Source organism: Botrytis fragariae, assembly GCF_013461495.1.
Source record: "Botrytis fragariae strain BVB16 chromosome Unknown tig00000797, whole genome shotgun sequence".
NCBI lineage: Eukaryota > Fungi > Ascomycota > Leotiomycetes > Helotiales > Sclerotiniaceae > Botrytis > Botrytis fragariae.
In genome coordinates this window covers 671,912-699,901 of record NW_023501013.1, presented here as the reverse complement: position 1 = coordinate 699,901, position 27,990 = coordinate 671,912, and the positions used below count along the sequence as shown (strand labels likewise).

The following is a 27,990-nucleotide window of genomic DNA, read 5'->3' as shown; positions in this document are numbered from 1 at the left end:
AAGTGTGTTATATCTAATTTCCTTTGGACGTGTGCAACATATTAATCGTATCAAAAGAGCGAATGCATCTCAGTCCGCGGACATTTCATAGAAGATTTGATGTAGACTTTCGGAGGGTAATCCTGTCTCCGTTGTACTTTGTTCAGGTGTAAGGTATTGTTGCAATTGCCGTATCTCTGTTTGCCTTTGTGCAATGAGTGCAGCAACATCTTTCGAAACCGTGGGTGGAGGGTAAGAGTTTTCTGAGGGAACTTGTGGGTTATCAATAAGAGCTTCGAGCTTGGGTGTAGTCGTATTTGCAGATTCGGTCACAAGTGGGGAAACTTGAGATTTGCTTCTTTCAGCGCCTCCATCATCTTGGCGTGGAGAGAGAAGTAGGCCTGGCGAAAACTCTAAGGTGTTTTGAAGTAGAATATCAGTTCCACTTAGCTCAATGGGTCTGAGGCCCCTGAATATAGATCCTCCAAGCTCCTGCCGCGGAATCGATGAATCGCTTCTGTATACGGTACCCTTCTGCCCACGGCCGAGTTCTGCTGCAGTACTTGATCTGTATTCATTGTCTTTACTGTCCTCACGCTCATGATAACGTCTCTCCATCTCATCAAGCAGCTTGCGAACGCGGTGTTTGCGTTCTTCTGATATATCAGTGGTGTCAGAAAACCCAATTGTTGCAGGCATCAATAAGAATCCCCAGCCATGTGAGTCTTCGCCTTCATCATAAAGTTCTGCTCCTGCTTCCATGAGTATCTCTAAAATTTCCGGGTGCCCATAGTAAGCAGCATATCTTAAAGGTATGTAACCAAATTCGTCACGTTCCTTAACAGATGCGCCCTTCTTCATCAGTAGTTTAACAAGGTCGAGATGACCAGCTCTAGCAGCAATACACAAAGGCGAGTCTTTATTTGGTCGATCTCTGAAACGCATTCTGAGAGGCTCATTGTACGATAATAACTTCTCCACAATTTGGACATGCCCTTGACGACAAGCAATGCAGAGTGGTCGATCACCACCAAAGTCCCGCTGATCAATCGCAATTCCCTTACCATGCAGAATTTCCACGATACGCACTGATCCCTTCGCAGCCGCAATATGAATTGGCCGTCGACTCTCGCCCTTAGTCTCTTCCTCAGCATTTGCCCCAGCACTGAGTAGCAGACTCACAATATCGGGGCTATCGGACCCGCAGGCATAATGAAGAGGCGTTCGGCCTTCTCTGCACCGACGGTCTAAGTTTGCTTTTCTTCGAAGTAGCAACTCAACAACGCCAAAATGTTGGCCGATAACAGCAAGATGAAGCGGTGTCAAGCCATCAATATCACTTTCATATATTGACAGTTTCCATTCAAGCAGGTAATTCACTACTTCAACATGGCCGTTGCGAGCAGCATAGTGTAGAGCATTAGCCCTCTTTCCATCGGTGCTCTTCGGATTAACCTTTCTCTTCGAGAGATATTCTACTATTTGTAATTGACCTGTTGCGGATGCGCAAAGAAGTGGGGTTTTGGAATTGTTGCCCGGGACTTCAATGTTCGCGCCTTTCTGGAATAGGTAGTCAACCACATTTTGGTGACCATTCTCACAAGCATAATGTAATGCAGTCATGAATTGATTTTCTCTGGCTTCCATGTCAGCGCCATTACGAAGTAGAATTTCAATCATCTGCTTGTCTCCCTTCTTCGCTGCTGTATGCAGAGCCGTGCATTGATCATTGGATCTTGAGTTGATTTTTGCACCTCTTTTTGCCAATAGCTCGACAGATTTGACGTGCCCATTATATGCAGCTGTCCATAAAGGAGACCATCCGTCTTTATTCCTTGATTCTATGTCAATGTTTTCATTGAGAAGGAGTTGTAAAGTAGAATAGTGATCCCGAGATGCTGCTAGATGTAATGGAGAGTCTAGATTGACATCTCGAGTAGTCAAATCTGCATTGAATTGAAGAAGAAGATCAACTGATTGAGTGTTACCGCAATGGGAAGCGACTGCTAGAGCAGTTCTTCTGGTACCACCATGATAGGCTTCTATATTATCTCCATTTGACAACAAGGCCTGGATTTCTACACCAGATCCTGCCTGGGCTGCTCGGACAATCGTGGGCGTTTGGAGTCCATTTTGTGAGCTAAAATCAATGCTTTGTTTGAAGTTTATGTCTTGTCCTCGTTTCAATCGATTGACAGTAGGGAAACTCGGGCTGGTGGACTTCACTCGATCGGGGCTTGATAATAAACTAGCAGCACTGAAAGTGTTGATCTTTCCAAGCCGAGTAGGCCAGAACCTCTTCCTTCGAGAACCATCTGATTTATCTTCTTGCGGTAATGATTCTCCGGAAGAAGAAGATGAGGATAACCATCGTTTGACCATAGGCTCTGACTTGGCAGAATCGGACGCAACGCTGCGACTACGATATATGTTGAAATTATTGAATTCCGGTAAAAGATTTGTTTGACCAAGGTAGGGACGATTGTCCAAACTGGGGCGATGGCTTGAAGATACTGGGGATCGTGGTTCAGACAGCATTATTCCTGCTTCATAGCCTTCGTCAGTCGCCGCAGTATTGTTTGTTTCTTCTGGAAGCTGATTTATTTTGTGTGCGAGAGCTCGAGTTCCCTTCACTGAATCTGTGTTGTTGTATGGTCGAGAATCTTGTAGTGTGGGATCAAATTCAAAAACCGTTCCGCCAATACTACTCCCCAATATAGATTGACGTGCGCTTCTCGAAATTTGTGATCCGGCTGAACTCTCACGTAGTGATCTTGTATCGTCGGCAACTTTTTGTATCAATCTTCGGTTCTCTTTGAGTGCTAATAGAGACTTTTGAGTTACTGCATCACGACTAATACCATGAGCATATTAGCTAGAATATTGGAATTTGGACGATTGTGATCTTACCATTGTCCTGCCATGAGAAGAAGTTGTAATGCCTGCACTTGGCCATGTAATCTATCTTCGTGAGCCTTCATGGTATCCTCGCTCCATACTGCTGCCACTTTTCCTCTGACTCCAAGTACAATTGGCATTCCATCGTTTGAGTCCCTCGTAGCCACTGTGAGATCTTTGACTTCTTCGGAAAGTACATCAATTGCAGCCTGGCATCCATCGAGTGCGACATGAAGTCCATCCATGAACTGCCTTTCCATTGGGGAATCATGCGAATTGAATTCCGCCCAATCTCTAATTTGGAAAACAGCAGCTTTTATTGTGGAAAGTTTGCTGATTATGAGGCGAATTGTTATATCTGCGTCTTTAAACTTTCCCCGCAGAGTGTGAAGGCCTTGAATCGTCGACCCAATGAATTGAGCAATCTGCAGGGCCGATGCCGCGACACCAAGAACAGTAACGGGATCCATTAAGTATAGGATAACTTATCGCGATGGCGAGTCCCAGGCGGAATGAAGATGTTCATTGAATACTGCGACAAATGAAACCGTAGAGCATGAAGAATATTAGTAGTAAGAGTGGTGGATGTTGCACTGCATGCTTGTTCTCTCGACATGCTCAGGAACACTGCAAGAAACACAAGCTGAGCCCCAAGACCCATAAGATGGAATAACGACAAGGATTGAACACAAACACATCCAATTACTTTTCAGATGTGTCCTGAAAGGCCCTGCAGCTTACATATGAAATCAGCCTTAACCTCAAACTGCGCCCACCCTTGTGGAAAATCACGATAACGATGGCAAACATTTCACGAAGGAATTGAGTTCAACGGAAAGAAACTTCATTGGCATAACTTTCCGAGTTGAACCTGTGCCGATGGATTCACACTTGGATGAAGGATTCCACCAAGGCGGCCAGCTGTGTGACTTTGATATACATTATCCTGGGAAGATGTGTACCGTTCACGATTGCTGCACGGGGTTCCTCCAAGCCTCTTGAAGCAATCATGGTAACTACCCGTATCGCTATACTACTCACCATAGAATTTTGAGGTAAAACATCTAGTAATAACAAAGAAAACAAAAAAGCTGTCAAAGTATGGGTTTTATGAAGTAATTCGTATTTCGGTGACTACAAAAGTAAATTTAAACATTGACGGGCTAGGCCGAATTCCCCGGCGCTAAATTTTGATAAGCTCACCGATACACCGCACTTCATCGTGTTAGACACAACTCGATATAACGTCAAATATTACCGCAACCTGGTCCACTAGAGCTTCAATGACGACTTTCAAAACACAACCTATGATATCGAATGAATGCCAGTGACATGCATGAATTGCCGTTGGTCATTGGATACTTTCCCTGCAAGACAAATCTCAAATGTCTCTCCACCAAGCGGTGGAGGATAAGTTAGATGCTCATGTCGTTATCTATCTAGGTAGCCAAGCAAATAATCCGATTTGCTATCAAGGTCTCTCTTCTGGATCCTGTACCATGAGCTCGAGTGAGGTGGAGAGAATTAGTAAATTATCATTCGGTCGAAAACTTCGGTCAAATGAATATCAAATCGTCTCTACATTTCATTAATGATCAAGATCGTTGTGACTGGAAATTTTGACTACCTACCCAAACACAATCGATCTGATCTTCGTCCACGCGAGGGTGCATCAAATGCCAAAATACCAAATTTCTTCACTTCATACAGAAACTAGTAGCATCTTTCCAGCTCGATCCCCTGTGGTTTTCCAAACAAGACCAGACCAGTGTCTGACGCCGGAACTGATCGTTGAACTAGATCCCTATTGACATTAACAACTGGACACCTGCTTCACTGATTTGCGTGTTTCATATCTTTCCTTTTGCAAAGAACTTGCAGATTAATGGAGAGATAAAGTTACAGAATTGAAATGAAAAACACAGACAACTTGATTGCCGATGCGTACATTGTATACCATCTGTCAGGGTGATATCTGACCCGTATTTTGCAGAGACTTCAACATTCTTCTTCCTGCATCAGTTTAAAGCCTGTCTTATCTCTTCTCAGTATAGCATCACGAAAAATACAGTTATATCGAATTCAATGAAGATACGGAACCAGGATTACCATCTACGGGCTATACAAGTAATATAGACCTTTGCAGTATACTATGGGGATCAGATGATCTAGTCCATTTGTTTGAGTTCTTTCTTTCTTCATTCCATGTACGATGATTTTTAAATACTCCACCGCATTGAACACTAATCGTATCCAAGTATAGCCCCATCATCCTCCAAACTGCTCAACAATAGTATTCGTTTCTTGGCAACTCGACTACCCATTCACTCTCCATCTGCTCCCTTTCCAAAATTCCCTCTACTGGCTTTCTTTGAAGCCATTCAAACCCATGGTTAAAACCGACTCCAAAATACACAAATTCGCTTAAGTGGCCTTTTTCTTCGAAGAATTCCTGCATCGCTTTGTTCCAGCAGCCTATGTTCACGCCGCCTGGCATCTCGAATCTTCCTAGGTAAACGATCTCTTGACCATCTGCGTTCTTGAAAGGCAACGCTGCCATAATCTGTTCGTAGAGCTTTGCCCAAAAGCCGGCAGTTGCTGAATCATCATTGTATGTCCAAGCAAATACAAGGGCAGCAAGCAAATTGCTCACATCTCCAGTCTTGTCGTACATCAAGTCGAGACAGCGTTGAATGTAGGGAATAGCGTTCTTTGTGTGACTATAGTTCGGATTGTAGTAAAAAAACTCGGGCCAAAAGGTTGGATCCTGGGTAAGATCAAAGTATGGGTCGCGATGCGTCAGGGGTATTTGGAAATCTAGATAATATGTCTTGCTGAATCTGATGGTACAAAAATTCATGACATATCCCTTGGGGGTCATCGTACTCGCTATTTCAGTTGGTTCTTCGAACATGCTGGTATCGGTAGAGGTAGAGCTGAGTGACGAAAGTGGAGAGGGGGACCTTGATAGATCGAAAAGGTCGACCAAAGGTGTATCATCTGTACATGTGATTATCGAAGAGAAAGCAACGCTTTCCATTGGGTCAGGAGGCGGTATTGTGGTTGAAGTAGAGACTGGCAGGGGGGAATTAGGACTTGAGCCAGCATGTGATTTAGATTGTTTGGTTCTTAGTTCTCTGAAATCCGCTCCTAACTCGGACCATACATCATCAGTATCGATGAAAAGCCGTTTAACCATGGCGAGGATATACCGAAGTCTCGAGCTTGTGTGCATGTTTGTTAGAAGAAGTCATGAATAACTTTGTGATGAGGGGATAAAGTGAACTCTTACAGTAACAATTTAAAGATAGTGCCTGGAACTTGCTGGAATTGGGTAAATCTTGTTCAACGGCCCGAATACTTATGTAATCCAATCATGAACCAACCGATTGTCGAAATATATCCAAAGATGAATGTAAAGTTTGGGCAGCATACGAAGCATGCTATCAAATTCGAGAAGGAGGCAGAATTCTCTTTGAAACCTTTGTATGATTGTTGTGAAATTTTGCGGAGGGAAAAATTGTTATTTCAAGTGCTGACCGAATGTTGGGCTATGCCATTGTCCTTCAGCTAAAGAACAGTCATCGTTGGTACTGTCTATTTATTAGTCTGTTATTTTATTGATGATAAGCGAGTTTCTAAAAGCCACTAAGGTGAACTTTATGCCGTACTTTAAAATTTGACCACTCAGGAAGTCCCAAGAACTGGCGATGCTAGACTTTCAGTTCGTCTTAACCCTGGCTTTCGAGTTGGTGCTATTGGTCTCTGCAGATTTTGTTACAGAATCTTTCACATGATCTTTGTCCTATTTATTCACCAGCACTAACTGTAACAACTGCTGTAGGCAGATAATATTGGTATACATCATAGAAGCGACCATGTGTAAGAGTCAATAATAATATTTTTGTTCCACTTATGCTCCATAGACTAAATAGTGAATAGCCCAGCAACCATTAAGGAAAAAAGAACATATACCATTATTATTACCCTTGGTTTTTTGCAGTGGTCGTCACAAATCCATAAGCTTCCCCCACTTTCCTTTTTTGATATTGACGCAAGCATTCACTAGACTGTCAACACCACAGCACATGAAACTTGACTCTATTTAAGAGAACAGATCTAGAACATCTATTACAACTTCTGATATCCAAAGAGCTTTTTCTGCTGCTTTGAAGATCTTTCATCGCATATCTCTTTAGTATTAGTACTGATGTTCCTAGATCCTTTGTTATGATGTAGTTTATACAATCTTCTTAACATCATCATTTCAACTTCTGCAAAGTAAGTTCAATAACAACAATAGACTCCATGCGCTTGACTTAAGTCAACAACAATAGATTATTTGTACTAATGACGGTAACCAATCCTACCGTAACCATTCCTATCTAGCTCCCTCGACGTTTCTCCTCTTCCAAAGCTTATTTCCTTACAAAATTCAATCTCAGAATGTGCTCCAAATGTAATACCCGCAGAGCATCTGCAAGCTTCTTATACCTGGTATGCCTGAGCTGCCGTCTCCAGAACTTCCGAAGATGCAGTTCATATATGCGCTGCTTATTGATGTTCTAGTGGGGCTCGAGAAAGAAGACACAGAAATTTTAGGTTGGTATGCATGCGATGGTGAATGTGAATATGGAATTCACTGCCTCCGGGCTGTTTGTAAGGTATTATTCAACAGCCTCATTTGACTGGCAGGCCATCTTATTTACTCCTCCTCTAGTAGGCAGTGATAATTGTTTGCTATTGCACTAATATCTGTCCATAAAAGTTATTCACCATTCAAACTTAACCTTCAAATTTTTTCATAAGAGAAATAATCAAATCATGAAATAAAGCCAAAATTCGAAAGAATATCGCCCTCTGAGTTCACCGTAGATCTTTACTAAAGAACGAGACGAATGCTCAAGACCGGTTATATGGAACTACTAGCTACCAAATCTATTTCTACTGTCTCAACAAATGGTACTCCTATCGCTAAAATTTTCACCATCAATAAAAACTTTGGTTATCACCTGATATGGCTTCCAATCCCATACCGTCACCTCCTCTGTCTTTCAGAAATGACAGCACTTGATGATCTGTCTCAAAGCTCTTCTGGTTGTTGATATCATTGAGGTCTAGAATGAACTCCACCTATTCTCAAAGTTACAGCAGTGTACTCAAGCGTACCCTTACAATATGCCCTCCAAGATTTACAAACACTCCTGCAAGAGTGTTTGTTCTCAAGTAAACGAGTCCCTTGAAATTTCAATTACCAAGCTGTATCCACTGATCAAAACGCAGACAATTCGTTCATTTAACTCCATGAACTGACATTCACCAACCCAAATTATCCCTTCTGAGCCTTCTCACCTTGTTTCTTTACTCTCTAAGCATAAAACCACACCAATCCATCCTATTCTTGCTCTCTTCAACTCGAGGAAAGCGGCGTCGACACAATCTAAGGAACTTCTCACCTCCCTCCTCCCAAGACCTAACGCATGTCGAACAAGGAAATTTTGCAATTCAAAGCCTGGATATTGGGTTTCCACATCTAGAATCTTCTGGAAAAAATGTTTCTTTTATATTCCTTACTATGCCCCATCGATAAACTTCAAAATCAACAGTGATAGCACATAAAAACGCCAACACGAACTCCTCCCATGCCTGAGTATCTTGCCAACTCAACATCAATACAAGTCGTTGAGAATCGCGAAAATTTTGAGAGAACAAGTGGAAACTCGCGACTACCTACTGACGACAATACTCGTGAAATCCAAGAAACCAAGGATGTGTTCAAAACAAGAAGTTCATAGCGTCGGTCAAGAAAAACTTTTCCATTTAACCAAACGATGTCGCCAAGCCTTTCTGGATAGTGGAGAATGAGGGGGTGGAGAAGAACACTTCACTTAATACGAGAAGTGGCTCCTGATCGGAACTCCACTTAGAGGATCAAGGATAACAGACCTGGGACACGAGAATGACGCAAGGCAAAATACTGTGAGCCCCTCCGTCTCGCTCATCATATTGTTTTTGAATAATATTCTATTGTTAAGAAGTGGCTCTTTGTAATTTTCTAACATTCCGATTCTATCCCATCCCATCCGCTTCCAGCTTCTACTACTCCCATATATGCAAAAATACCATTGACTCGCCTCCTCGTATCTATGTTGACCAATCCCAGTGATTCCACTCATTAAACTCCATATCATTACCTAACCCATCCATAAGTATTCAAAGCTTTCTAAGCATGCGCCTGTTCCGTGTAACCAGGAGTACCTGCCTCGTCCCTCTCGTCTGTTTACTCCTCCCTAGCGAGATTCTTTGCCCAAGACCTGTGGTGTTCCATGGCCTGCTGATCCCCAGAAATATGTGGTTTCGTTATCGGCCGACAAGCGAAATGACAATTTTCATTTCCATTTGACCCGAAATCAAGGTTCCAGATATATTGCTTATCTGCCCCCCATTTCCTCTTACTACAACTCCAATCCTTTATTTGATCACCACTTTTTCGTATCCCGATCTTTCTAGTCCGCCAACAGCCTTCTCAACCCTCACATAAGCACCACCGAGTTCGGTCACTCTTCCCTCCACAAATCCCACAAATCTCCTTAGACAAAGTCTCTCACTTCTACTCGGCAACCCCATCATTAATCTTTCATCCCCACAACTTCCTACGATCCCCGCTCTGAGAACTTCATCTAACCTCCTTTGCATTGCAATATCATCTCTGAGAATTTGTAAAGCTTCTCTCATTTTAGCCTGGACTTCCAATTTCGTCTGTGTTCTCGAAGTTCCAATAATTTCAGGGCTGAGGGCTGGCTCGCTTGTTTCGGAGGGGGTTTCCAAAGCGGTTTCCGAATGGGTTTCCGAAGGGGTTTCCGCAGTTGGTGTCTCTGTCTCCACACCAGAATCCCGTCTTCGACTTGAGATAATAGCTTCCACAGCCTCCCCCAATACACTTCTGCTCCTCCTCACCAATCCCATCTTGTGAACCATTGTTTTCCCAACCAATTCCCTCAACTTTGTCAATGTAATAATTATTAACTCCTTAGTATCATCACTCAACTTTCTTGTCCGCCATATTGCCATTTCTTTCTTACCAAATAAGAAGGCCAAGTTTGTTGAGAAACGGGTAGTCAACAATTCTTGATATTCGAGTAAGAGTATAGCTTTATTGATGCGGCGGATGAGATGTAAAGTTAGTGATGGAAGGGCAGGCGATAGGGAGGATGAAGAGGTACAGGCTAGAGAAAAGTAACCGGAATCGGAGCAATTGAGTTTTTGGTCGGCATTGAGAGATCTTCGAAGAGGCGATGCAAGTTCTGGGAAAGGAAAAGGAAGGGAGGAGATTTGAATTCTGGTGTAATCTATTGGTTCATGGATGTCGAGAGGTGGGACATCAGTTGTGGTTGTGAGAGCGGGTAAATTCGGTGGGGTTTCCACCATAAAGACATGGTGGACTTGCGATAAGTTACGAGATGCAGGTGTAGAGTCTTTAGGAGGTGACTGAAAAGAGAATCTACGGAAGATTTTTCTTATCGTTTTTCGTCGAGGTCTTTTGGTTGATTGGGGCAACTGCTCAACGGATACATGACTTGACTCCTTGTTGTCCTCGTTTTCCTCAGTAATCGTGCTCGTAATAATGACTTCTTCCGATATAGAAGGTGGTAAAGAAATAGGCTTAGAAGAATCGATATCAACAGTATGCATGTCTTTCTCAGGCAGCGGCAACGAAGGTGATGAGGAAAAGAATTGGGAAAGACGGCGTGTGAAAGGCATCTTCGGGAAGGATTCGGCCTTTCTTTTGACTCTTTCAATCAAATGGTGAGTGGGTATCCCTCCACAAACTTTGACAACAGGTTCGTATGGAAAAAAAAAATGGGTGCCCAAGGTAACTCGTGATGGACAAACGACGAAAATAGAAGGTACGAAGAAGGTATCAATCAGTATAAATCATAAATATAAAAACACAAAAGAAAACAACGTATATGAAAACTTTAAAGCGAGAGTATGAAATGTGTCAGTGAGCGAGCGCAGCAAGCAGGTAAAAATAGAGAAACGGTCAACGATTGAGATAAATGATTTTCCAACAGTGAGTGAGCAATAAGAGGAAAAAGCAACGATTAAGATCAACCCTATCCCGAAAGTAATGTGGCCAAGTCAAAGACTCGGTGAAAAAAGGGAGTGCGGGTCAAGGAGATAATAAAGCCCCTCTTAAAGTTATGTTTTCTTCAAACAACAACAAAGACAGGACAGCCAAACCGTGGAACACGGCAGGTGGGATTGTGGATCGAGGAATTGCCCTAAAACTGGGGACTGTGAAGGAAGCACAAAAGAAGTGGTGACGTGAGCGATCGTTATAGAGGAAAAGAATGACGGAGAAGACAGGGAATGAATGAATGTTAAGAATAACAACGTCTGCTAACCGCCAGGGTACGTTTTGGCTGAATGGAAGTAAAGATTGTCGTTGTAAAAGATTTTATGAGGATTTCCTAGGCAAATAAAAAGTGTTTGGTTGGGTAGTGAATGCACAGGTACATCAACAGATAGATGGAATTGGTGGATATAGAGTCGTGGGGGGGCTGTTTCGACTAGGGTTCTTTCTCACTGTCGATCTATATCTTAATCGTAGGGTTATAAATCCCTGTATCGATTGTGATAAACGACTTGATAGGCTTTTTGTATAGCTCAAGAGGAAGTGAAATAGATGATTGGAGATTCGCCGCGGTAATCATATGATGCGATACGATGTTTTATTACTCGAGCAGGTCGTAAGGAATTATGATCAATAGATGGAATAGACGGAAGGAAAAAAGATATACAGGCACCGACCCAAGTGAGGGAGGAACCAAAGCACGGAGTGGGAAAAAAAGAAATAATACCAGATCTATTCAGCCGTCTTGCATAAAAACGACGCCATTAGCATCCAGTAGGGACTTTCTCGATTACTAATATGGGGAAATTTGAAACAGATAGTCATCCATGATAGATTTGGTAGTCTCGGATGAAAATCTGTTCCTTTCGCATGCTCTTCTTAATCCAAGAGTGCAAATTGCGGTGGCTATCAGGTATACGGAGTTATCGTGAAGGAGTAATCAAGCTAAGGACTTAAAAAGTTACCTCGCAATATAAATAACATAAAAAACGCACCAAACCATTTCATGCCGTGTCTTTAAAGTTTAGACATGCTTTGCACGCAGGCTACAACCCTATCAAACAGACACAAAACGCGGTAGTAAAGATTAAATTCTCCACTCTAGCGATAGTGGTACAAGTGGTGCAAATTTCCCATGTGCTTGGACGATGGTAGCGATAAATGAAATTGCTGGGTCGGTTCGAGCATGTCCTGGCTGACCAATGGTGGAGTCCACTAATTATGATAACAGATCACTGAGGGAAACAAGAATATAACAAGAAAAGCATCATTAACTGAGATGATGAGATGAAATGAGGTGTAAGTTCGGATTTCGGTTAAGATGAAGGGGTCAAACAGGCTTCAGCAGGACGGAAACCCCGGGAGATCAAATCGCTCAAATGAAATTATATATTGAAAATATAAACATTTTATTTGCATTGTACCAGTATGATGATACCAATTTCTGATTTGATATCAAATGTGGAAAATAGTGTGTGTATTTGATCTCTCGGTGTTCCATCCTACTCGACATAGGTTTCTTTTCTTGGGGCTCAATCACCGCCTGAATTAAATCGAAGAGACATTGTTATTAGGTAGTTGACAATGGATGTCAACAATTATAAGTGCGGTCAAAATTAAGATTGCAAGTAGGATACCGCTATTTCGAGTGGCTAGAAGTGCGACTTGGCTCCAAAACTATCTATTTGTACTATCGGCGCTCTATCTAGTTGCAGCCGTAGGAATACGCCAACGATACGTGGTGCTCGTACTCATTTGCTCAAATGTCGCCAGTGCATGGACTTGACGTCAATGACAAAAATTCGTGCTTTTGTGGGTTGGGATCACTGTTGAAGACCAAAAATTCAATGGCGACATCATGACAATTGATGGGGTTAAGAAGAGAATATATAGAAGTTCTGAAGAACTAGGTCGACTTAGAACAAGAGAATAAAGAAAACAACTACATCCACACAACAATTTTCATTTCGCCCCCTTTTGTTCCCTATTACATCTATCCAAACCAACTAGATTGCCAACTTCCTGTTGTTCTTCGGCAGCCCATAAATTACCGTCCAAAAATCCATCACTCATCTCATCCATTCATTTCTTATTTCGCATCCCGCACGGTCTCTAACTTGAGGTGGATACACCGCGCATCGTAAAAATGATATGACGATAAGCAAGCTTATCTACTCATCATCTTCATCATCAGCAACAGCTTCTGGAACTTCATCCAGATTTTCCTCTTCAGGAACAACTCCTCCCTTTATTTCAGCAGCTTTACTGGTAGGTCCAGAACCGCCAACTGAATCCTCGGCAGCGGAATCTTCTTCATCTTCTACTCCATCATCATCGGGTTCGACTTCGGCTTCGGCTTCGTTGTCATCGCCATCTTCGTCGTCGTCGATAGGAACAATTTCATTTTCATCGACAGATACGTCGTTGGTGATGACTTTGCGCTTTTTCGATGGTGGTGCCGTTTCTATACAAGTATTCGTTAGTATGTTTGTAAGAGTTAATGGCTATGAAGGGATGAATTTTTGCAACTTGTCGCATCGCCCCGCATACCTTGAACTTCCTCTTCTTCTAATCCTTCTTCGTCCTCGTCACTATCGTCCTCATCTGATGCAGCAGATACTGCTGCTGCGGCTTCAGCGTCGGAGTCTTCATACCTGTCAAAATGCGCCAATTAGTTACGATTTCATCAATGAAAGAATGAGCAACCAAGTATATCCAATCAAGCGATGCGATGATCCGTAAATTGATACCAAACGAAAAATACAATGTCCAAATGTAACTCATGTATGATCCAATCAACTAACACGCAGCTGACGACTAGATATCATGGATAGAGCTCATTGAGAGTTCTATGGGAAATCAATGAATCGAGGAGAGGTGCAACACTTACTCCTCTTCCTCCTCGCTCTCATCCGAGGGAAGAGCGACGAGCTCCTCGTCTTCAGCCTTTCTCTTTCTTGTACTCATATTGAAGTTGATATATTTCGATGTTTTGTGACAAAAATACTTTAATAAATATATGGATGAGTGTACAAATATATGATGATTGTTTGATAGGTATAAAATTGATAGAGATGAGATGGAAAGCGAATTGAAACCTGTAGAACCCGAACTTGGGGGGGGCAGGAGCTTCAGCTGGGGAAAGAGGAGGCGCTTACTGGCTAAGACTACATTTACACTCACCCCCAGAATTTCATATCACACTTGTTCTCTTGTTCCTGTAAGCAGGAAAGAAGCTTGGACTTGAGCTTCTCAAGACAAGCTTTTTGAGGAAAGTTAATGATTGGGTGTTTACTTGAATAGCATTGAAGCTAGTAGATATAGGGATTAGATATATGCATGTATCCATAGTCGGACTAAGATGATGCAAGGAATGCATATATAATTGGAAAGCAGGGGAAGAGTAGTGATTGGTTCAAGGGGAAATCCGATAGTACACATTGTATGTAAGGAAAAGAGTACATATCATCATTGGGTCAACGGCGGCTGTTGAGAAATCAAGAAATACTGGTAGAGTGTCTGTCGCAAGAGAGTTGCGATATCTTAGGTAAGCATGTGGAGACTAGACCCGAGTTGAGAAGTTTCAGTTCATTTTGTTGTCAACATAGATGTCGAAATTGGGATTTCACTAGCTGGTGTCAAGAGATAGGAGCTTTTAAAATGCTCGATGATCATTCAAAAGAAATTTCGCGACTATCAGCCTACTAACTAGACGTGGAATGACAACGTCCACTATCATAAAACATTTACAAAACAGAACATCAATCGCAATTTCGATCCTTCAATCTTGTTACTGTTAATAGATAAAATGTTCCGGTTCATAGGGTCTTCTTATTGTTAGTGCTTTTCTCTTGATTCCACAAATTATATCTTGATTGACATCTACGCACACGACATTCTTTAGAACTGACAGATTCACGAAATCTTCCAGAAAATGATTACCATGATAGCAACAGCGAGCGCAACAGCATGACTCCTTCTTTCATTACATGTCAAAGAATTGTTAGAACACGTCCTCGAATTGTTGTACACGCAAATTTTTCCTTTTGCATACATTCTGGGACGAGTGTCCGATAGTTCGGGCCAAGAGATAAGATGTGAACTAGCAATTTCTAGAAACATTTCACCATTATAATTTTTATCAAGAAGTTGAAGGATTTCAGCGTTCTAGCGAGTCTCAATAATAGAATATCAATTGTTCTCGAACTAGACTATTGGAGACCCTAGTCTGAGACCAATAGCTTTAGATGCATCTTTCCGTGACGGTTCCCGCCTCCTTCATTTCCAGTTCACATAGACATATCATATTGAGATAGAACACAATCGATTGTGCAATGAATCTAGCGGTATAGCGATGTTTAAGTTGTAGCGTGAATCCATTTCATACTATGTAGACCCTGGACATAGTTAACTCATATTCTGTAATCCACAATGCACTCCGTCGATCATTATCTTTCATTATATCCCTCTGCCTTCTCTCTCAATCGATAATTTGGTTGATTGCTGAACTGTAACTTGCAAACGAACGGTCAGTAACCTGGAACAAATCATGAGACAATTACTTCTGATGGAATCAACAGGCTGAACTCTATGTTTCCCCCATGATATAATATTTGCAATCATCTATTCATACATGGGATCTATTCAACTACATAATGGAATTGTCGGGCTCTTCGCGGATAACTTGTTGTTAGCAATACAGAGCAGAGCTATATCAGTGGCAGCGGCAGGTACAAACTTCAATGGAAATCATTAGAAATAGTCGACTATTCTACCTCCTTGACTTATCACAATTTGGAATGGGTATATGCCCTTCACTCCATCAGGGATGAGTCATACCTCTACTCGTCGGGACGCACAGCCAAGATAAACTCGATGTCGTAGACATAGCTAGGTATGGATAAATTGCAAGAAAGAGACAGTATAATCTACATCTTGGCTAGGAACGGGAGGTTTGAGGAAGAATACGGGTATCAAATCTCGCAAAACTTATGATTTAGAACGTCCGTTAGGTCTGTATATGTATCTTTTATTCTGAGCCTGAGTATATTGAATCCGTTGAAATCCAACGCAAATAATTTGGGAGTTCAATGGTATTATTCTATCTCTTTACTGTATATCTTTGGCGCTTATCGCAGCAGAGGGAAACGTCGGGACTAGCAGTATCTAAAACTTGAATAGGCGGTGGCAGAATTTCGAGACTTGCAACATTGGAGTTCTTGAAGCTAGCAATACCGAGCTAGGAAGGAACTTTTTGAAACACCCAGAAGCACTTAGAAGCCCTACAATGATATTCGACAGTAATTTTAAACTGATGAAGTGCAGAATGGATATCATTCCTATACCAATCAACTTGCTAGGTAGCCCAACCTCGAGTTCCAAGGTTGCCATTCTATATCTATTTAATCACTGAAACCTGCTAGAGGAACAGCTTTCTTACTTATAAGACTTATATAATTTTGCCTCAGGTGGTTACATTGAATCATTATATAATGTGTAGTAACGTAGAAAGATGACTTCCGTTGACTGTACGTAACCCGAAAGTAACATGGCGAGTCATGCATGAACAGAACTATCTACTAATTTCCAATAACATATGATTCATCATGGGTTAGGTCAGGAACTGATTCACTAGTGATACCATAAGCAACTCTAGCACATGTAAATATACCCACATTACCCCAGATTTTCCCATTCCTGATGTAGAATAGAGGAAAAGATGAAGATCAAATGAAAACTCGTTATCACACAGATAAAGTATTCATATTACAAGAACTGCTATCAGATATTTTGATACCTCATCCAAGGTATGAGAGGGCCAAGGAAGAGAAATAGTCACTCCTTAATCGTTGGCCAATTTCCATCCCAATATCTACTCCATAAGTTTTCGTTCATGGCCAAAATCAATCACCGAAACTAGCGGCTCTAGTGCAAAGAAACCAGTTCAAATTCACCTGTCTAGCCCTAGATACTGTTCATAGCACGACTTAAGCGTGAAGGTCCACACTCTTTCAGGTTAGCGAGTTTCCGAGTTCAGCCAAGCGCCGTGTTTTAAATCCAAGATATCAGCACATGACGCGATGTTGGGGATGTAGAAACATCAGATGAAGAAGCGAATATGTTTAGCGCAGCAGTAGTACATGCCTAGCGTGCAATAACGTAGCTTTCACACCAGTTTTACAGTATACAAATTCTTCTCTCTTGCCAATTCCACTCTCTCAATTATACATTCAAGAAATAAATTGATCTTCATAAAGCCACATTACCATCGGATATCACAACTCGAAATCCTGAACAAAAATACATTAGAAAAAATCTGCAAGCAAAGGTAAGCCATTCTATAAAATTCTGCTTATTCAGATAATTTCGAAGTAATTTGAACTACTTAGGTGTTTCAAAGACTCACTTTCTTTGAATGTCTTACAGTCTTTCTTTATTAGACTGCAAACCAAAAAGTAAGTAAAAAGGATTTTGCTAAATACCAACACAGACAAGACTTTCTTCACCATGGCTCCATCAGCGATCGATCCTCGAGAGGAACAAAAGAGAAATGTTACCAGCGCACGAGTTCGTACCAACGGTATCACAAAGAACACAGCAACCAAGCCGAAGATGAACAAAACCACAGAAGATTTAGTCAGGCCGATTGAAGGATTGGTAATAGAGAAGACCGCCAATTCATCATCGACAATAGAAACCACGAATACAGTTTACAACGATGTATTCTCCAACCTTCGCGGTCATTTCCAGAAAGCAGATATCGTCAAGTCTGACGTCGCCAAGTCTGACGTCGCCAAGTCTGGTAGTACAACAACTGCTGTTAAGAATAAACTTGCAAAAAAAATCATTGATCAGGATGAGGATGCCGCCTACAATATGATCAAAGCCCACTTTAGTTCCATGAGCTCGGGAGGCAAGGGGCGCGCTAACAAATGGAGCTTTCTGATGTAATGGCATGCTAACATTTATTTGTCGCTATCCCAGGCCTTTATGAATATTTCTGATAAGCATTTTCAGTCAAGAATCTATGATTGGAAAAAATGTTTCAAGTATCTAATTGATAACACCCCGATAACTCTTCCAGCGAGGACATTGATAATTCTACATATATTTATTGGCATTGTTAATGGCAAAGTTATTCACTTTCAGCATAAGCTGTACCTGCACTTTGCTATGGGACTGGATTCTATTCTGACTTTGTTCACCGTTTTGACGAATCAGTTTTGAACAACCATGGAATTTTTTGTGAGAAGTTTGGAATAATATCTGAACAACGTGTCTATTAGACACTTAAATAGGTGGCCAATCTGTGTCTCTGTACTAGTTCCTTATCCACAGACAACTTTCAGAAGCAATTACCTACACTAATATCACATCTAGCCAGATAAAAGCTTCAAATACACACTTCACAGCCTAATCAATCACCGCAAACATGCCAACAGAAATAACAAAGCAATCTCGCTGGGGCCATAGCGAGACGGCTTATCTTGCAAGTATCATTATGCACACAGTTGATGGGCAAGAGGAGAGACTAAGAATTAAGTCAGTTATTTTTCAAATGACAATTGAACAAGCGAAACATCACATTGGTGGTGTCGCGTTTGCGCAGGACCCATGGCCTATCAGAACTTATACCATTGAAACCATCAGGCAACGGCGGAGACGCATTTTCAAGGCACGCAAAGCAGCTGATCGTCCTGGTGTCGAAAGACCCGCTCAGAAACCCGCTCAGAAACCCGCTCAGAAACCAGCTAGGAAACCAGCTCAGAAATTACAGCCGCAAATCGAACGATTTATCGTACCTTCTGGTGACTCAATAGCATCTCATGACTTTAACATAGAAATGCCTGTAGAATGGCAACAAGAAATCGAAGAAATGATGGCTCCCTTGAAACAGATATGGGCTGAAGAGGACCGCGCTAAAGCCTCCGAATACCAAGCAGCAGTAATGGCCGCAGACCAAGTTCTAGGAGCTGACTTCTGGACTCAGTACGAGGAAGGTGTTGATATGGAGTGATCATCCTCGGATATGGTGGCGGAGGATATGTATACACACATATCAGCATGAACTAGTAAGTAAGTGCTAAAGCGAGATTTAGCTCGAGGCTGGCCCTCGCTATTCAAATTGACATACATTTCCTAAATTAAATCTTATATAAACCCCAAAAAAATTTCCCCGTCTTTCTTTGTGATACAGTGAGTGACTGTGAGTGAATAATTCCTTGTAATAACAAAGGATTCGTCTTAGATAATCTTTATTCCCTTGAAAGATAAACTCTTGTAGGTTTACCGAGGCTTGCATTGTAATGACTATCGTATTAAAGACTATCGAATAAAGAGAAGATACATCTCTTGATGACTAATACTAGGCTAGTATAAATAAGGACAGTCAATCCATTCAACATAAACGAGCAGAGATTACTTTGTTAAATACCATTGTTCTTAACCCTTTCTCAGTCTTCATCGCTCGTCTAATAACTGAACAAAGAAAAGTATTTTTAGAGCAGGTTAACATAAACAATGTAGTCCTACTAAGTGAGCACCAGGCACAGGATCCGTTTGGCTACCGATATTCATCTTGTGAATTAACAAGGCACATCACTTATGCCGTCCTGACTATTATCATTCCGACTACCATCCTAACTGCAATCCTCAACTCACCATAACAGTAAAAGACTATAACCACCAGAAAGAAACGACATACTTCCCCTTTCCAACCCAACAATCTCCAAACTCAACACAAAAAGTTTCAACCGACCCACCAAAATCATCTTTTCACGCCATTATCCATCAGGTATACCAACCTCACAGCGGATCTTCAACGCATACAGTATCTCCCTTGAAAATCAATAAAAAAACATCTACAAGAAATTCAAAGACATCATATTTCGAATGATCCTCTACTAATGGGTATACAAACCGACAGGATACCGCAAAAATTGACTTGACAACATCTTTTGAAACATCAATCCGAACCCTTTGAAAATTGTATTCATGAATTATCATAGACTAAGAAAAAGAACGATGAATCCCAATATCAAACAACCTGAGAATCAATATCTTGCAACTTTAGAAACTTGAGAAGTATCCCGTTAGTTCATGTATCCATATATGATTCCACCTCCCGATGATTGGCGAGAGAGTGCTTTTATGCTTCCCATACAATTCATATTCAACCTATACATATCCTTCATCTGCACAAGATAGACACCTACTCTAATCCCGACCAACAACTAACATCTCAGTTCAATCCCCTTTTCTCAGATTCCTTAGATTCCATAGTAATAACAAAAATATACAAATCATCCAACCATTAGCATCATACAATTCCATCATTTCCCATACTGAACATACTATCCCATACTCCCCCATTCCATCATATCATTTTCAAAAATCCTCATCCTCATATAAACCCCAAAGCAACTATCAACTATCTCCACACCCGCCTCCCCCTTCTTCCTCAGCACTTTCCCCAAAATCCAATCCCAAACTCAAACTCACCACCTCCCCGTATATCCCCGCATATCCGTTCTTTCCATTTTCCATCTATCGTCAATTCATTCAACACCCAGACAATATGAAAAAACATGAGAAAGAGTCATCCAGTCAGCAAAAAAGTCAATCGTTCCTATCTCCTCTTTCCCCTACCTCCAGGATAATATAACATTAGATACTACAATCTCAACTCATCATTATATAATCCCAAGTGCTGAAATTCGTCGAGAAATTCATTTTGATATCTTCAAGTGTTTTTTTTTGGCAAAAGAATTCCAGGTTATCATTAGAGTGATTTTTCTTCTTCTTCTTATCATATTTTTCTCAAATTCCTCGTCGGTGGTGGTAATCGATCCAACCCCTTTCAAACATCGCTGGAGCTAAGCCCGCAGGATCGGATGTTCAGAATCCTCAACCATTCATAGATCGATTCATCATCTATCCACCCAAAATCTCACCAATCCCAAGCTCACCATGGCGCACATCCTAACCTACCACACCCACGGCTCGACCCGCACATTCTCTCCCGCCATCTCAAACCCCTCTCCCCCTCCCTCTCCCTCTGCCTCCCCCACCCAACACCCCCCCAAACCTACGCCGCCTACGCCGCCCGCTACACGCACGTCTACCCCTCCCAGTCCAAAATCTACTCGGGGATCCTCCCACCCACCTCCCGCCACCCAGTAACCCCCATTCGCGCCACGTTCTCCTCCATCCTCCTCGCGCAGCGCTCCGCCCTCAAGCGAATCGAAACCCTCAAAGCCACCAATTCCGATCCAGACACCTATTATCTCCCCATCAACGCCGAGCCAAAATTCCGGGCCGAGCTCAACGACGGAGCAGGTTTTTATCTGGACATCTATTCTTCCTCCGAAGAAGTAATTTCGCTTCTGCACAAATGGCCATTTGACGATGCGACGAAAGGGATGATTCCGAGTAAACGCTTGCCGTATGTAGATTTAATCTTGCAGTTTGACCAGTTGAATGAGAAGTTGCATAAATTGGGACAGGCGAGTTTGGGATATCATGTGAAGTATCATTGTATCCCGAGGAGTGAGAATCGAGCGGTGGAAGTGGATGTCATGGCGGAGCTGGATAGATATGCTGCTAAGCTGGAGAGAATCATGAAAGAGGTGGTGGAAGATGATGAAACGGAGGAAGAACTGGAGGAACTCCCAATCTTGAAGACAACGCCGATATCGAAATCAGGGGGAAAGTCAACACCAACCCCGGTATCGAAATCAGGGGGAAAATCAATACTAACCCCGGTATCGACCCCGGTACAAAAGCCAAAGCTAAAGCTGAAGCTAACATCTCGAGACTCCCGGCTTCGTCAAAATTCCGCACCGAAGGCTCCCGAATGATGATCTGGAGATGAAAAGCCGGCTGTTTGTCCACAGAATCAGGACACACTACTTTTGCACCCATCTCGACTCAGCCATTCACAACCCGGTTCTGTGGTCTGATATTTTATATCCTCCGTTCACGCTATACATCCAGAAACACAATCAAGAACCATAGCAAATTACCAGATACACATTTTAAGGAGACACTGCGCGGGTACCCGGAGTGAGGCGAGTGGCACACCGAAAAACACAACGAGCCACACAGCAAATCCTCAAACCAACACTCGTCAAATCAACACCTCACTCCTCGCCTCAAACCGCACATATCCCCAAAGCTAAGCAAATATTTCCCCCAACTCCCAGCGTACCAAGGACTTTTTCCTTTTTCAATTTCCCATAGTCATAGCTAGGAAGCTATCAGCAATCAAGACAAACAACAACCAGACCTCTCCTCTCTTGACCATTCTATTCCATTATGCAGCTGTGCGCCATCCTATCCCCGTAAAATATTCATATTCACATACCTTGCTCACAACCCATAACCCATAACCCCATACCCAGCGATGCGAAACAGATAAAAGGTAGAAAATGTCAGAGTTGAAAACTATACCATTATTCGATATATCCATTCACTAACATAGGTATGTAAACTCTACACATTATACTTAATGTATCCACCATAAACTCTCCATCTCCATCTCTATTTATATTGCCACTCACATTTTCCCCAATATTCAAAAAAAAAGACAAAAATTACATCTCACAACTGATTAAAAACCTATCAAATAAACTACAGGAATGAACCTATCAACAAAATCTATATTGCTACGACTTACCCATGCTTCGCGGACAAAGCAGCTAGAAGAAGGAGGAAGAAACCTACCACCTACCTTTGATTTCTAATCCGACTCCACCTCTGAGAAATCCGCATCATCCCCAGGAAAATCTCTCGCATGTTGCGCTCTCCTCATCCTCTCTTCCAACCTTGTCTTTGTCAACACCGCCAGCGCCCGACTAACCTGTTCCACCTTCTCATCCTCTCGTATACGATATTTGAGGCCCTCGGGATCTGATACTAGGGGAGCACCATAGAAGTACGCCTGCGCCGGACAGCCCAGCCACATGAGAAAATCAACCGTACTACAGTCATCTCCGGCGGTGCCAATGGGCTTTTCGACATCGCGCCTGAGTAGCTCGTAGAGTTCGTCTTCGTCTTTGATAAGACATGCTTTCTCCGTGACTTTGATGCAGAAGTGGACCCAATTGAGCATGACCTCTGGATCTAGAGTTCCGGGATGGAGACGGAATTCGATGGTGCGTTTTTCAGACTCGTACGGGAGTTTCAAGTTGACCAAGTTGAATGCAAGTCGTCCTCCAACGCCCGCTGTCATGTCAGTCCAAAATTGTTTCCAGTGGTCTTGGTTTTGGTAGGAAAGAATGTGGTTGAGGAATTCGAGACGCGTGACATCTGGGACATTCGTGGCGAAAGTGCACCAGGTAAATGATCGGCAATATTCTTGTGAAGTCTGCACCCGCTCGGCGGAGACCATAAGCCGAATCTGCCGTTCGTAAGTATACAAAATTGCAACCAGGTTGCGGAATACAGGGAAAGAAAACCCATCATACTCGTTGCCAACGTGAACGTGGAAGCCTGCACTGTCATTAACTCGAACTAGATAGTTATTTCTTAACGTCTCTAAGACTACTGGAATAAGTTCTCGCGAAGCCTGATCGTAATAGTAGGGTGGAGATGATATTTCCATACCAAATTCTCTATAATTTGGGTGAATTCGCTCTTTTGGGCTGACACTCGAATCAGATTTAAATTGCCATTTAGTTCTTAATTCTGCATCACTCGGCGATGTATCTGCATTTCCCCACACAGTTACTGCTACTGGTATACCCTTAGCCTTGAGTCTTTCGCCAATGTTATCATTAGCTTCGTCTATGCTACTTAATTTCTTTCCATCTTTCTCACGTGGATCCTTTGGATGAGGAGCAGGATGAACGGGATGAACAGTAGCTAAGAGATATTCGATCTCGATACCAAATGTGAGCCTAGTCTCAGACTTGACTGCTATCTCTTTGGTACTTTCTATTGTCGAGCTCGGAGACATCTTGGTCAAAGGCTAAGGGTTGTGATTGTGCTACAGTAGTCAAAATGTGTTTAGGGTATTCTGGGAAGAAGTTGAGTTATCTAGAAAATGTGTGAGCGATACGAGCTAAAGAAATGCCTACATATAAGAACTACAATGCCATTGTTCCTTGATGATGTTAGAAGTGTATGAGAGAAATCATCTTCCTTTTCAAAAGTTCAAAAGTCCTTTGAGCCCGAATAATTCTTTGTACTCGAACAATAAGCTGTTGAAGGATTGTTTAAGAACATAGAAGCTCCACAAAGTTGATACAACAAGTTTGAGAACCAATGCTAGAAAGTAAGATTTCAACATAAAATCAAAATGGAAATGCTACGTTCGTGATGGTGTTGAAAACACTCACTTGATCCATGTGTAGCATGAATGAAACTTTCATCCCCATTGAAAAGGACGGCTAGAACAAAATGGTGTATATTCCTATGGTATTTTATGTAACTTCATATGAGATCCAAAATTTCTCCAATTTCATGATTTTCCCCAATTAGTGCTGATTCCTTATTTGTTGTCGCGAATGAATGAAACGAACTCCTCATCTAAAAGAACAGAATCTCGTTAGTAATTGTGCAAGTCTGGAGAGGTTTGAAGAGTATTTCAAGAGGGGGTTTCGTACAATCTATGCTTCCGTCACCATTCTTATCCACCTCCTTCACCATACTCTTGATCTCTTCTTCTGACAAATTCTCCCCCAAAGATGCCATCAACTTGTAGATTTCTTCTGGGGAAATTGTGCCACTTCCATCAACATCGAATACTTGGAAAGCGCTGCGCATTTCTTGTTCGAAGTCAACGCCCTTTGTTTCGGCAGTCATCATCTTGAGGAATTCTGTATTTCGAACAAAATATGGTTAGAAGAGTTCGAATGAAAGTGTTGACGATGTGAAGATGTGGGGTATTCGTGGTGTATCGCGGTGTAACAAACCGTCAAAATCGACTGTTCCAGATTGATCAACATCAACCTCATTAATCATATCTTGAATTTCCGCATCTGATGGATTTTGTCCCAAAGATTTCATTGCTTCTGCGAGCTCGGCGGTGGAAATGGTTCCTGGTTAAAGGTAGGATTGTTAGAAAAGGATTGCGAAGAGCAAGTGCGGGGTTGAATTGCGCATACCATCACCGTCTTTATCCTGTATATGAGAGTAAGCATTTTGCGCGAACATTCAAATCAGAAGTTTGACTTACGAAAATAGAGAAAGCATCTCTATATGCTTGAATCTCCTCATTGCTGAGACCCTAGAACAGAGGAGGAGTCAGCACTGGTGAGTACGCGTAAAGTATGCATATCAAGACATCTCTCGTGAAGCTTTCAATTTTTGAAACTTACTTTGGCATTCTTTAACTCCGACATTCTGGTGTAGTATGTATGGTGCAAATACTTTAGATACTTGGCAGATGTAAATGATTTGGCGCAAACAATAAATATCGATTTCAGATGAACGACTAAAAGGGGTTGAAGGGGTTTGACCGTTTGAGAGGGGTGATGATATAAAGTGGCTCGAGATGTTTTTTGCTAGAACCGTTTCATAAGGCGAGATCTTTATTTTGGACCTTTACCCGCAACGAATCGAGCAAATCAAGCAACGCGGCCTAGAATCCCAAAAATTGAGTGGCAGCTCAAAATTCTCCACAAATGACAATCCTTTCCATTGGTAGAGAGAACCTTTCGGTAAAAATGGGTGATCACTGATAAGAGCTCCAGTTCCGTCTCATTCCATTCCCACACCCAAAAAGAAGTTTGGAATATTGACCAATTTGTTGCTTCAATAGCTTCAGTATCCTCAACACACACACAGAAAATCGAAATCAAGGGTCCTGTTTCATGATAATGTTGATCTATTTTTGGAACATGAAAGATTTCTCATCATGTCCCAAAAAGCTGGGGAATATTTATCATGCATGGAAGCCATGCCTTTAATTGATGATGTCGTGGCTGTGTTAATCATTGAGTGGAACCTTAAGAAGCAATCCCGCCGCATGGCAATATAATAAATACGTGAGGAAACGATGGATTGGATCAAGCTGAGGTCTTTTCTCTTTTGGGAATAAGTTACGCTGTACGGAGTGTGAGATGCCAAGAACAAACGAGTCCCTTACTCATCATTAGATGAACAGACTTCATATTTCTATCGACCTAAGGTCAGTATCTCTGTACGTACACATGAAAGATTTTGTGGCTGTGCAAAGTCCAAAGCGAGTGTCTTCCATAGGCAACAACCGACCTCACCTCACTTCACGACTACATTGAAAAATACCACGTCGCCTCAAACTCACAGGTTTTGTCCATCCATTGGAACGATAATCTCGCTGGTGATCTCAAAGGAATAACGATATCATCAGTCGACGAGATCCGCGGCCCTACATCGGGCACGACGAATCTGCAATATGGGGAAAGAAACGCCACAGCCCTACAAGGCTGATGCTCATAGAGATCTCATAGAAGTTGGCAATGCTGCTACTTCTTCGGCAAGCTTTCTTAACAATATTGATCAAGAATACCCCGAAGAGGATCTTCCAACTTATGAAGAAACATCCTCATCGGCACCTCTTCTTTCGCGAGCCGATGGCCCATCTGCCAGCAATTCCCACTCTACCTCTGGTGTAGGTTGGTATATGTAAGAATCCCTTATCAAGTGTGCCGTGCAATTTAAACTAACTTACTCTGCTCTAGCCCTCCTCCCGATCTTCCTTTCTCTTCGCACGACTACAGTTCAGCCGATTTCTGGACGAGATTCCCAAATTATTCCACAGATCCTGATGCTCTTCGTCAAATGATTCTCGAACAAGCTCAATATGCTCCGACCTATTATGTGGAAGTATCAGGGACTCATAGAGAAACCGAGCGTCGACACAAAAAAGACTCAACGGAAACTATTACGGATTTCCACATCCGACTGAATCTAACACATCTGCTCACGACCGGAATAAGAACTGGAGGAAAACTAGAGATCTTGCCGGATAATCAGAAAGGATATCGAGGAGGAATAATCAAGTCTCTCGAGCCCTCCCTCTCAAACTGTGATATTGAGTCCGGCTCAACAGGGGATGAATTACAAGCCTGGTGTGAAAAATTCGTTTCCGATCCATCCAGCATGAAATGCTTCATATTCGAACGCAAGATCATAAATCACGATAAAAGTCATCTGGAGTATCTCTTACGACGTATTGTTACATCTACAAATTACCGTGGTCAAGTGCATGTCAACTTCCCCACGTCGCATAAACGAGTAATCGTTTATTCGCCACATGTGATCAACGGATGGCGAATGACTACTTGGATTCGTTGGTTCTTTTATCTCACATTCCTCTGGGTAGTTTCCTGGCCAATTCTCTTCTTGGTTACTCGTCGCTATGAGGTTGTGAGGTGTATATATCAATATGCAGACAGACGTGCGGGAACCGGTGTCTCCCCCCGAAAACCAACTGTGCAAAGCGAAGATGATTTTGTCAATCATTGGGAAGCTGCCTTGAGATCTGCAATTATGGGACGAATGATCCGAACAGATTCTTGTCTGGATGAGGATTATAGGGTACAAATATTGCAAACGGAAGTTGCGAGAGGTCAAGCGGCTGCACGTGCTTTAAGTGGTACGGGTAATGCTTTGGCGGATGGAGCGATTGGAGTTATCGCAGCAGCGACGAGTTTCGTGAGCGAGTATAATGATGCGAGAGGATGGGGTTATGATTCTTGAATATCATTTTCATATAGATGCGACGAGTAATACGAGTCAGCGTGGAGTTTGAATAATTTGTATGCTTAGAATAGCGAGTCAGTATACCAATTTAGCAAGAATGAGCGTTTATTTGGTAAGAATTACACCTATTTGAGACGGAGACTTTTGTCTCTCTTAACTACCACGATCAATGAAAACATCAATTGGTCATTCCCAACTCCTTCAAAAAGAGTCTATTATTTGTGAAATTGTACCTCGTGCTGGTTACATTAATGCACACACCCAGGATTTGACACCAGAAACTCGAA

General features: G+C 42.1%; 10 protein-coding genes across 10 annotated transcripts; 4 read left to right on the top strand and 6 right to left on the bottom strand.

Moving 5' to 3' along the window:
* Positions 1–69: 69 nt before the first annotated feature.
* On the bottom strand, positions 70–3,347 carry Bfra_010601 (putative ankyrin repeat protein; the record flags this gene model as incomplete). The annotated part of the gene is made up of 2 exons (XM_037340932.1): positions 70–2,833; positions 2,890–3,347. 2 exons carry the CDS (start codon positions 3,345–3,347, stop codon positions 70–72), a joined length of 3,222 nt encoding a protein of 1,073 aa, XP_037186575.1.
* Positions 3,348–5,161: 1,814 nt separating this feature from the next.
* Bfra_010600 (uncharacterized protein) lies at positions 5,162–6,112 on the bottom strand (the record flags this gene model as incomplete). The annotated part of the gene is made up of 1 exon (XM_037340931.1): positions 5,162–6,112. The coding sequence occupies one exon, from the start codon at positions 6,110–6,112 to the stop codon at positions 5,162–5,164; it is 951 nt and encodes a 316-aa protein (XP_037186574.1).
* A 3,236-nt stretch (positions 6,113–9,348) lies between these two features.
* Positions 9,349–10,638, bottom strand: Bfra_010599 (uncharacterized protein; the record flags this gene model as incomplete). Its single annotated transcript, XM_037340930.1, has 1 exon — positions 9,349–10,638. The coding sequence occupies one exon, from the start codon at positions 10,636–10,638 to the stop codon at positions 9,349–9,351; it is 1,290 nt and encodes a 429-aa protein (XP_037186573.1).
* A 2,547-nt stretch (positions 10,639–13,185) lies between these two features.
* On the bottom strand, positions 13,186–13,981 carry Bfra_010598 (uncharacterized protein; the record flags this gene model as incomplete). Its single annotated transcript, XM_037340929.1, has 3 exons — positions 13,186–13,478; positions 13,565–13,668; positions 13,905–13,981. The coding sequence occupies 3 exons, from the start codon at positions 13,979–13,981 to the stop codon at positions 13,186–13,188; spliced, it is 474 nt and encodes a 157-aa protein (XP_037186572.1).
* Positions 13,982–17,521: 3,540 nt separating this feature from the next.
* On the top strand, positions 17,522–18,431 carry Bfra_010597 (uncharacterized protein; the record flags this gene model as incomplete). Its single annotated transcript, XM_037340928.1, has 2 exons — positions 17,522–17,961; positions 18,353–18,431. The coding sequence occupies 2 exons, from the start codon at positions 17,522–17,524 to the stop codon at positions 18,429–18,431; spliced, it is 519 nt and encodes a 172-aa protein (XP_037186571.1).
* A 15-nt stretch (positions 18,432–18,446) lies between these two features.
* Bfra_010596 (uncharacterized protein) lies at positions 18,447–19,031 on the top strand (the record flags this gene model as incomplete). The annotated part of the gene is made up of 1 exon (XM_037340927.1): positions 18,447–19,031. One exon carries the CDS (start codon positions 18,447–18,449, stop codon positions 19,029–19,031), a length of 585 nt encoding a protein of 194 aa, XP_037186570.1.
* A 1,570-nt stretch (positions 19,032–20,601) lies between these two features.
* On the top strand, positions 20,602–21,873 carry Bfra_010595 (uncharacterized protein; the record flags this gene model as incomplete). Its single annotated transcript, XM_037340926.1, has 2 exons — positions 20,602–20,619; positions 20,935–21,873. 2 exons carry the CDS (start codon positions 20,602–20,604, stop codon positions 21,871–21,873), a joined length of 957 nt encoding a protein of 318 aa, XP_037186569.1.
* Positions 21,874–22,754: 881 nt separating this feature from the next.
* On the bottom strand, positions 22,755–23,972 carry Bfra_010594 (uncharacterized protein; the record flags this gene model as incomplete). Its single annotated transcript, XM_037340925.1, has 1 exon — positions 22,755–23,972. The coding sequence occupies one exon, from the start codon at positions 23,970–23,972 to the stop codon at positions 22,755–22,757; it is 1,218 nt and encodes a 405-aa protein (XP_037186568.1).
* A 463-nt stretch (positions 23,973–24,435) lies between these two features.
* Bfra_010593 (putative calmodulin protein) lies at positions 24,436–25,359 on the bottom strand (the record flags this gene model as incomplete). The annotated part of the gene is made up of 6 exons (XM_037340924.1): positions 24,436–24,544; positions 24,622–24,834; positions 24,931–25,056; positions 25,123–25,138; positions 25,194–25,244; positions 25,336–25,359. 6 exons carry the CDS (start codon positions 25,357–25,359, stop codon positions 24,507–24,509), a joined length of 468 nt encoding a protein of 155 aa, XP_037186567.1. The 3' UTR covers positions 24,436–24,506.
* Positions 25,360–26,393: 1,034 nt separating this feature from the next.
* Bfra_010592 (uncharacterized protein) lies at positions 26,394–27,700 on the top strand (the record flags this gene model as incomplete). Its single annotated transcript, XM_037340923.1, has 2 exons — positions 26,394–26,623; positions 26,680–27,700. 2 exons carry the CDS (start codon positions 26,394–26,396, stop codon positions 27,698–27,700), a joined length of 1,251 nt encoding a protein of 416 aa, XP_037186566.1.
* Between the last annotated feature and the right edge of the window lie 290 nt (positions 27,701–27,990).